The following is a 9990-nucleotide window of genomic DNA, read 5'->3' as shown; positions in this document are numbered from 1 at the left end:
AACATCTGTCTGAAACATCACTCACACCGACATCTGTGTGAAACATCACTCACACACCAACATCTTTCTGAAACATCACTCACACACCAACATCTGTCTGAAACATCACTCAGACACCATCTGTCTGAAACATAACACAAACATCTGTCTAAAACATCACTCACACACAAGCATCTGTCTGAAACATCACTCACAAACATCTGAAACATCACATAAACATCTGTCTGAAACATCACACACACCAACATCTGTGTGAAACATCACTCACACACAACATCTGTCTGAAACATCACTCACACACCAACATCTGTCTGAAACATCACTCACATCAACATCTTTAATAACATCACTCAGACACCAACATCTGTCTGAAACATCACTCAGACACAAACATCTGTCTGAAACATCACACAAACATCTCTCTGCAACATCAATTACAAACATCTGTCTGAAACATCACTCACACACCAACATCTGTCTGAAACATCACTCAGACACCAACATCTGTCTGAAACATCACACAAACATTTGAAACATCACATGAACATCTGTCTGAAACATCACACACCAACATCTGTCTGAAACATTACACACACAAACATCTGCCTGAAACATCACTCACAATCATCTGTCAGAAACATCACTCCCACCAATATCTGCCTGAAACATCACACACACAGACATCTGTCTGAAGCATCACATATACAGAAACATCTGTCTGAAAGTGTACATGGCAGCAGCGGTGGTTCGGCCTGTGTATATAACCCTCTCTCACTCTCCTCCTATTTTCTTCTATATTTTTAATGATTTTAATCTGGAAGGGTGAAAACTGAAGCTGATCCTGAAACAGAAATAAACTGAGCTTTGTCGTCACCTTCAGGACAAGGAGTGGAAATGCCACGACACAAAACACATCCTGGTACCAAGGTCAGCAAAATGAAAATTGCACTGCAGATAAACAACTACAACAACAAAAATGAACAGGTTATTATCCTTCTAGCTTTTCACAAATTCACTTCCACACAATTCAACAACACAGCTCCACGTTCTGATTTGGAGTCCAGTGGTCTGTGTCTGGTCCCGCAGTTGGAGCCTCGCCTCATGTTCCGAGTCTGGTCTCGTGGATTGAGCCTGGTCTTAGATTGAGCCTGTTCTCACGTTCCGATTCTGGTCTTGCGGTCCGAGCCTAGTCTCGTGGTCTGAGTCTGTTCTCGTGGATTGAGCCTGGTCTCAGACTGAGCCTGGTCTCACATTCCGAGTCTGGTCTTATGCTCTGAGTCTAGTCTTGTGGTCCGAGTCTAGTCTCGTGGTCGGAGTCTGGTCTCGTGGTCCGAGTGTGGTCTCGTGGATTGAGCCTGGTCTCACGTTCCAAGTCTGGTCTTGCGGTCCGAGTCTAGTCTCGTGGTCGGAGTCTGGTCTCGTGGATTGAGCCTGGTCTCAGATTAAGCCTGGTCTCACGTGTATTCCGAGTCTGGTATAACAGATTGAGTCTGGTGCTGTGGTCTGAGCCTGGTCCCACGGATTGAGTCTGGTCTCTCGGACTGAGCCTGGTCTCACAGATTGAGTCTGGTCTCTCGGACTGAGCCTGGTCTCACAGATTGAGTCTGGTCTCTCGGACTGAGCCTGGTCTCGCAGATTGAGTCTGGTCTCTCGGACTGAGCCTGGTCTCACAGATTGAGTCTGGTCTCTCGGACTGAGCCTGGTCTTGCTGATTGAGTCTTGTGTCTGATGTTGGCGCTGTTGTGTGTTTTGGGTTAGTTTTGAACTATATGTAAATGAAGTCTTGATAACACAAATGAAATCCACCATAATTGTTAATAAACAAAATGAACCCTGACTTTGTTTTGTTTCTCTTTGAAGTTCAGTTGTATTGGCCCCTCCTCTTTGATCATGATTTAAAAACAAATAAATTACTGTGGGTGGAGTCACTGCAGCCCTGAGAATTATCCTCCACCCAAATCAGACCTGTGCTGTGGGGGTCCTGAGCATTGAAGGACAAAGGAAAGGGGGCTAACAAATTATGCAGGGCCACGGATTGATTCCAATCTGTAAGTGTAGAACTACAAAGTGACTGGAAAGAGGAGCAGGAAGAGTGGTTTTAATGTTGTGGCTGATCTGTGTGTATATATGATGTATCTGTGTATGTAAATGAACGCTGATCGCTGTTTACTGAACAAGTCAGAAACCAAAACAAACTCTGATGATGTCAGCAACCGTATCCCTCCCACCTCAGTTAACCCCGCCCACATGGACGACTAAAGGTGACGTAGTCGTGCTCCGGCCAATCAGAGCGAGGCTTGTGTTTCCGTGTTGGTGTATGGAGCTCTATCGCGGTTCGGGAGGGAATTCGGATTAATTTGTGAGTAATTTGGAGAGCCGGATTACCGGAGCGGGTCGGACCTGGCGGAGATGGAGTGGGAGCAGGCCGAGGCGGTGAGTACGGGGCCTGTGGGCGGACGGGCTACGAGGCGGTGCTGAAGCTAAGCTAATCCTCACCGTCTCAGTATTTACTCAGTTACTAACAGTAAATTCACTTATAACTTTCTGTTTACTTTTTTAAACGGGTGATTAAAGCCGGCTTTAGTTTAGTTTACTCAGAGCTCATTCTCCAGGTTGTTAGTGGAACTGCTCTTGTCCACCTTAAGACGTGCAGCAGGTACATTCACTTCCATTCACCGTTTAAGGTGGAATTGAGAGATTCCCGTCACATTTCAACTTCAGCTCAACCTCACCACGCCTGCTTAAGGTGGAACGGGGAAATTCGAACATGCAGTCGCAGAATAAGACGGAAGAACGAGCTCGACAACTCCTATTTAAGGTGGAGTTGTTATGTTATTTAAGGTGGAAGTGTTTTTATTTTACTGTACGAAGCTAGTGATGTTGAGCAGTGTGAGGATTTTTTATTCATTTATTTACAAACTGTACACTGTGTTATTATAATTATTATTATGTTGTTGTTGTTCCTGTGCTACTGTGTGTCAACAGTGTGGTGTGATTCCGGAGTTAAAGTGTGAATGTGAACGTGAAGTGTTTGTGAATAATCTCAGCTAAAGGACTTCACTAAATTAATCCAGTAAGCGATTATTAATTCAGGGCAGCAGAAGCAGTTCTTGATTGATGACAGACTCTATTTCTGTGCAGTGTCACTCTCATGGCCACGCCCACACGGGTGACGGTTGCCATGGCCACGGTGGGCATTCCCATGGGTTTCAGCCTGGGTTCCACGGGCAGAGGAGCGCCACCCTGCTGGACACCACCCAACAGCCCAAAAAATACTCAGAGGACAGCAGCAGCTGGGACATCGTCAAGGCCACACAGTAAGATCCAGCCACAGCACTGAAAGAATCTGACCCGGTTCTGACGTCAGAATGCAGGTCCTCACCTTGAGCCTCTCTGTCTTAGTGCGGCTTGTGTTTTCTGATTGATACTTAGTTGTTATGGTAACAAGAATACAAAGCTAGGTTAAAAAAAAAACTCAGTCCCAGATTGTTTAAAACATTGCTGCATGGAGTCACATGTTCAGACCAGATATGAAACCTTTATACTCTGATCAGCCATAGGATTAAAACCATCTCCTCCACTGTCCCCTCTCTCGGCTCCACTGTCTCCTCACTGTCCCCTCTCTCAGCTCCACTGTCTCCTCACTGTCCCCTCTCTCAGCTCTACTGTCCCCTCACTGTCCACTCTCTCAGCTCCACTGTCCCCTCACTGTCCCCTCTCTCAGCTCCACTGTCCCCTCACTGTCCCCTCTCTCAGCTCCACTGTCTCCTCACTGTCCCCTCTCTCAGCTCCACTGTCCCCTCACTGTCCCCTCTCTCAGCTCCACTGTCTCCTCACTGTCCTCTCTCTCAGCTCCACTGTCTCCTCACTGTCCCCTCTCTCAGCTCCACTGTCCCCTCACTGTCCCCTCTCTCAGCTCCACTGTCTCCTCACTGTCCCCTCTCTCAGCTCCACTGTCCCCTTACTGTCCCCTCTCTCAGCTCCACTGTCCCCTTACTGTCCCCTCTCTCAGCTCCACTGTCTCCTCACAGACCCCTCTCTCAGCTCCACTGTCCTTGACAGGGCTGACCCGGCACTGACCTGGCGCCACAGTGTCCGAGAACTGTAACCGCACCAGAGAGAACTGGAGCTTCCTGTAAATCAGCTTCATTCCTTAAGCCACAATAAAGACAAAAGCTGAACTGGTGCAGACAGTTAGAGCAGTTTTTCCAGTTTTCAGTTAGAGTTTCATTCTCTCTCTCTATCTGTGATCCAGTATCAGTCCGTGTGTGTGTGTGGTGTTAATTGTTATTGGTCTAATGCTTAGAGCAGAGGGCTTAGGGCTGAAAGGTCATTGGTTTGATTCCCACAAGCAGCAGGAAAACTGGGGCAGTGGGAGTGAAGAAACAGCACTCTCCTCCTCCTCAATCCGCAGCTGAGGGGCCCCTGAGCAAGGCACCGAACCCACATCTGCTGGCTCCCTTCCCTGGGTGTGTGTTCACAGCCCCTAGTGTGTGTGGGGGGGTGGGGGGGTGTGTTAGGTGTGTGAGGGCGCCGGTCCCACACTCGACCCCCCCCAACCCCTGGTCCCACACTCAACTTCAGGAACTGATACAGCCATTACTCTCTCTCTCTCTCTCCCTCTCTCTCTCTGTGTGTGTGTGTGGTGCAGGTTCGGAGCTCTGGAGCGCTGTAAGGAGCTGATAGAATCTGGGTACGATGTCCGGACACCGGATAAAGAAAACGTCACACTGCTGCACTGGGCCGCCATTAACAACAGAGCCGACCTCGTCAAGTGAGTCACGTCTCCATCGTTTCTCTCCACTTCTCCCCATTTCTCCCATTTTCTCTGCATTTCTATCATTTTAAATTGTTTCAATCATTTTTGTCTTGTTTCCTTTTACTCTTTTTATGCATTTCCTTTTATTACAGTTTTAATTGTTTTAATGGTTTATTATTATTTTTATTCTTGCTTTTAATTTAACATTTTTGTTCCGTAAACACTTTGAATTGCTCTCGTATGAAATGAGCTCTATAAATAAACTTGCCTTGCCTTCTCACCACTTCTCTCCATTTTCTCTCCACTTCTCCCATTTTCTCTCCATTTCTCCGTGCTTCTAACCACTTCTCTCCATTTTCTCTCCGCTTCTCACCATTTCTCCCCATTTTCTCTCCACTTCTCCCCCTTTTTCTCCATTTTCTCTCCACTTCTCTCCATTTCTCTCCGCTTCTCACCATTTCTCCCCATTTTCTCTCCACTTCTCCCCCTTTTCTCCATTTTCTCTCCACTTCTCTCTATTTTCTCTCCACTTCCCACCATTTCTCCCCATTTTCTCTCAACTTCTCCCCCTTTCTCTCCACTTCTCACATTTTGTCTACACTTCTTCAGTAAATATTGTCGCTCCTCTTCCTCTCTGTAGTGTGTTGTGTAGCTGTGCTGTTGTTAATGTTGTATTTGTTGATGTTAAACGAAAGTGTGTGTGTTTCTGTCTGCAGGTATTTCATTGCTAAAGGGGCGGTTGTAGATGAGCTGGGCGGAGATTTAAACTCCACCCCCCTCCACTGGGCCATAAGGTTAGTAACAGACAGACACTTTAAAACTGTCCTACCTGTCCCACACTGTCCTACCTGTCCCTCATAGTCTTACCTGTCCCTCATAGTCTTACCTGTCCCACACTGTCCTACCTGTCTCTCATCGTCTCACCTGTCCCACACTGTCCTACCTGTCCCTCATCGTCTCACCTGTCCCACACTGTCCTACCTGTCCCTCATCGTCTCACCTGTCCCACACTGTCCTACCTGTCCCTCATCGTCTCACATGTCCCACACTGTCCTACCTGTCCCTCATCGTCTCACCTGTCCCCCACTGTTCTACCTGTCCCTCATCGTCTCACCTGTCCCCCACTGTTCTACCTGTCCCTCATCGTCTCACCTGTCCCACACTGTCCTACCTGTACCTCATAGTCTCACCTGTCCCACACTGTCCTACCTGTCCCTCATCGTCCTACCTGTCCCTCATTGTCTCACCTGTCCCACACTGTCCTACCTGTCCCTCATCGTCTCACCTGTCCCACACTGTCCTACCTGTCCATCATTCTCTCACCTGTCCCTCATCGTCTCACCTGTCCCACACTGTCCTACCTGTCCCTCATCGTCTCACATGTCCCACACTGTCCTACCTGTCCCTCATCGTCTCACCTGTCCCCCACTGTTCTACCTGTCCCTCATCGTCTCACCTGTCCCCCCACTGTTCTACCTGTCCCTCATCGTCTCACCTGTCCCCCACTGTCCTACCTGTCCCTCATCGTCTCACCTATCCCTCATCGTCTCACCTGTCCCACACTGTCCTACCTGTCCCTCATTGTCCTACCTGTCCCTCATCGTCTCACCTGTCCCTCATCGTCTCACCTGTACCTCATTGTCTCACCTGTCCTACCTGTCCCTCATCGTCTCACCTGTCCCACACTGTCCTACCTGTCCATCATTCTCTCACCTGTCCCTCATTGTCCTACCTGTCCCTCATCGTCTCACCTGTCCCACACTGTCCTACCTGTCCCTCATCGTCTCACCTGTCCCACACTGTTCTACCTGTCCATCATTCTCTCACCTGTCCCACACTGTCCTACCTGTCCCTCATCGTCCTACCTGTCCCTCATTGTCTCACCTGTCCCACACTGTCCTACCTGTCCCTCATCGTCTCACCTGTCCCACACTGTCCTACCTGTCCATCATTCTCTCACCTGTCCCTCATCGTCTCACCTGTCCCACACTGTCCTACCTGTCCCTCATCGTCTCACATGTCCCACACTGTCCTACCTGTCCCTCATCGTCTCACCTGTCCCCCACTGTTCTACCTGTCCCTCATCGTCTCACCTGTCCCCCCACTGTTCTACCTGTCCCTCATCGTCTCACCTGTCCCCCACTGTCCTACCTGTCCCTCATCGTCTCACCTGTCCCTCATCGTCTCACCTGTCCCACACTGTCCTACCTGTCCCTCATTGTCCTACCTGTCCCTCATCGTCTCACCTGTCCCACACTGTCCTACCTGTCCCTCATTGTCTCACCTGTCCCACACTGTCCTACCTGTCCCTCATCGTCTCACCTGTCCATCATTCTCTCACCTGTCCCACACTGTCCTACCTGTCCCTCATCGTCTCACCTGTCCCACACTGTCCTACCTGTCCCTCATCGTCTCACCTGTCCCTCATCGTCTCACCTGTACCTCATTGTCTCACCTGTCCTACCTGTCCCTCATCGTCTCACCTGTCCCACACTGTCCTACCTGTCCATCATTCTCTCACCTGTCCCTCATTGTCCTACCTGTCCCTCATCGTCTCACCTGTCCCACACTGTCCTACCTGTCCCTCATCGTCTCACCTGTCCCACACTGTTCTACCTGTCCATCATTCTCTCACCTGTCCCACACTGTCCTACCTGTCCCTCATCGTCCTACCTGTCCCTCATTGTCTCACCTGTCCCACACTGTCCTACCTGTCCCTCATCGTCTCACCTGTCCCACACTGTCCTACCTGTCCATCATTCTCTCACCTGTCCCTCATCGTCTCACCTGTCCTACCTGCCCCTCATTGTCTCACCTGTCCCACACTGTCCTACCTGTCCCTCATCGTCTCACCTGTCCCACACTGTGACAGTGAATTTTTGTGTGCGTGGGCACGTACATGCTTGCGTGCGTGTTTGTGTGTGCTTGGGCGTGTGTGTTGTGCAGACAGGGTCATCTGCAGATGGTGATCCAGTTGATGCGTTATGGAGCTGACCCCTCATTGGCTGATGGAGAGGGCTACCGCGGCCTTCACCTGGCCATCCTCTTCCAGCACATGCCCATAGCAGCGTACCTGATGGCCAAGGGACAGGTAACACACACACACACACACACACACACTCTGTATTACAAACTCTAACACAATAAGGTCTGTGTGTGTGTTCTGACAGGAGGTGGATGTTCCGGACTCTCGGGGGCAGACTTCTCTGATGCTCGCTGCTCAGAAGATCATTGGGTAAGCGTCCTGCTCAGTGTGTCTTTCTGCTCAGTCACATTCAGACCCCACCTCACTTCTGTCTCCTGTCTCTCTCTCTCTGACTCTGTCTTTGACTCTCTCTCTGTCTCCTGCCTCTCTCTCTCTGACTCTCCCTCTCTCTCTCTTTCACTCTGATTGTGACTCTCTCTATCTCTCTCCCTCTCTTTGTCTCTGTCTCTCTCTCAGTCCGGAGCCCACCAACTTCCTGCTGAAGTGTAATGCGTCGGTGAATGCTGTGGACAAAGAAAACCGAAACTCTCCACTGCACTGCGCTGTTTTGGCGGGAAATGTAGACGCAGTTCACATCCTCCTGGAGTCCGGAGCCAGCGTAGACCTGCAGAACAGCAACGTCAGTACATCTGTCTCTCTCTCTCTCTGTCTGTCTGTCTCTCTCTCACCCTCTCTCTGTCTGTCTGTCTCTGTCTCTCTCTCTCTCTGTCTGTCTCTCTCTGTCTCTCTCTCTCTGTCTGTCTCTGTCTCTCTCTCTCTCTGTCTGTCTCTCTCTCTCTCTCTGTCTCTGTCTCTCTCTGTCTGTCTCTGTTTCTCAATCTCTCTCTCTCTCTCTGTCTGTCTGTCCCTCTCTGTCTGTCTGTCTCTGTCTCTCTCTCTCTGTCTGTCCCTCTCAGTCTGTCTGTCTCTCTCTCTGTCTGTCTGTCTCTCTCTCTGTTTGTCTCTCTCTCTCTCGCTCGCTGTCTCTGTTTGTGTGTGTGTGTGTGTAATTGTGTCTATGTTTATGGTAATGTGTGTGTGTGTGTGTGTGTATATATAATTTTGTGTGTGTTTACAGGGACACACTCCTATAGACCTTGCTCACCAGGTGCACAGTCCTCTGTTGATCCACATGCTCAACGTGGTGCAGAAAGAGAGAATCAAATCCAACTCGACGTGTCTCAGACTCCTCAACAAATACAGAGTACAGCCACACACACACTCACCATAATATACACATTCACACACACACACCATTATATACACATTAACACACACACATTATATATTCAAGGCATTTATAGAGCACCCTTCAAACACAGGGGCAATTCAAAGTACTTTACAGAGGCTAAAGAAAAAAAAAGAGTTAAATTATGAGCAATATTTAAAATTATAAAATAAATTTAAAACAAGTAATAGAAAATACGGGTGTCACGGTGGAGCAGCAGGTAATGTCTCTGTCACAGCTCCAGGGTCCTAAAGGTTGTGGGTTCGAGTCCCGCTCCAGGTGACTGTCTGTGAGGAGTTGGTGTGTTCTCCCTGTGTCTGCGTGGGTTTCCTCCGGGTGACTACTGTCTGTGAGGAGTTGGTGTGTTCTCCCTGTGTCTGCGTGGGTTTCCTCTGGGTGACTACTGTCTGTGAGGAGTTGGTGTGTTCTCTCTGTGTCTGTGTGGGTTTCCTCCAGGTGACTGTCTGTGAGGAGTGTGGTGTGTTCTCTCTGTGTCTGCGTGGGTTTCCTCCGGGTGACTACTGTCTGTGAGGAGTTGGTGTGTTCTCTCTGTGTCTGTGTGGGTTTCCTCCAGGTGACTGTCTGTGAGGAGTGTGGTGTGTTCTCTCTGTGTCTGCGTGGGTTTCCTCCGGGTGACTGTCTGTGAGGAGTGTGGTGTGTTCTCTCTTTGTCTGCGTGGGTTTCCTCCGGGTGACTGTCTGTGAGGAGTGTGGTGTTTTCTCCCTGTGTCTGCGTGGGTTTCCTCCGGGTGACTGTCTGTGAGGAGTGTGGTGTGTTCTCCCTGTGTCTGCGTGGGTTTACTCCGGGTGACTGTCTGTGAGGAGTGTGGTGTATTCTCCCTGTGTCTGCGTGGGTTTACTCCGGGTGCTCCCGTTTCCTCACACGCTCCAAAAGAGTGTGTGTTGCCCTGTGAAGGACTTGCGCCCAATGATTCTGGGTAGGCTCCGGACCCACCGCTACCCTGAACTGGATAAGGGTTAGAGACAATGAATGAGTAAAAGAAAAATTGATTAAAGAATTAAAATGATACAATAAAAG

At 49.4% G+C, this 9990-nt stretch overlaps 1 protein-coding gene across 1 annotated transcript in view; it reads left to right on the top strand.

Moving 5' to 3' along the window:
- Nucleotides 1-2298: 2298 nt before the first annotated feature.
- zdhhc13 (zinc finger DHHC-type palmitoyltransferase 13) overlaps nt 2299-9990 on the top strand; it is a 12477-nt gene continuing 4785 nt past the window's right edge. Inside the window, exons 1-8 of the mRNA XM_066648235.1 lie at nt 2299-2433; nt 3142-3317; nt 4652-4774; nt 5476-5553; nt 7706-7850; nt 7930-7994; nt 8202-8364; nt 8803-8928. Coding sequence (XP_066504332.1) covers nt 2410-2433; nt 3142-3317; nt 4652-4774; nt 5476-5553; nt 7706-7850; nt 7930-7994; nt 8202-8364; nt 8803-8928 — 900 coding nt within the window. The 5' untranslated portion in view covers nt 2299-2409. The remainder of the gene's footprint in view (nt 2434-3141; nt 3318-4651; nt 4775-5475; nt 5554-7705; nt 7851-7929; nt 7995-8201; nt 8365-8802; nt 8929-9990) is intronic.

Source organism: Hoplias malabaricus, chromosome 16, assembly GCF_029633855.1.
Source record: "Hoplias malabaricus isolate fHopMal1 chromosome 16, fHopMal1.hap1, whole genome shotgun sequence".
NCBI lineage: Eukaryota > Metazoa > Chordata > Actinopteri > Characiformes > Erythrinidae > Hoplias > Hoplias malabaricus.
This window is presented reverse-complemented; position numbering and strand designations above follow the sequence as displayed.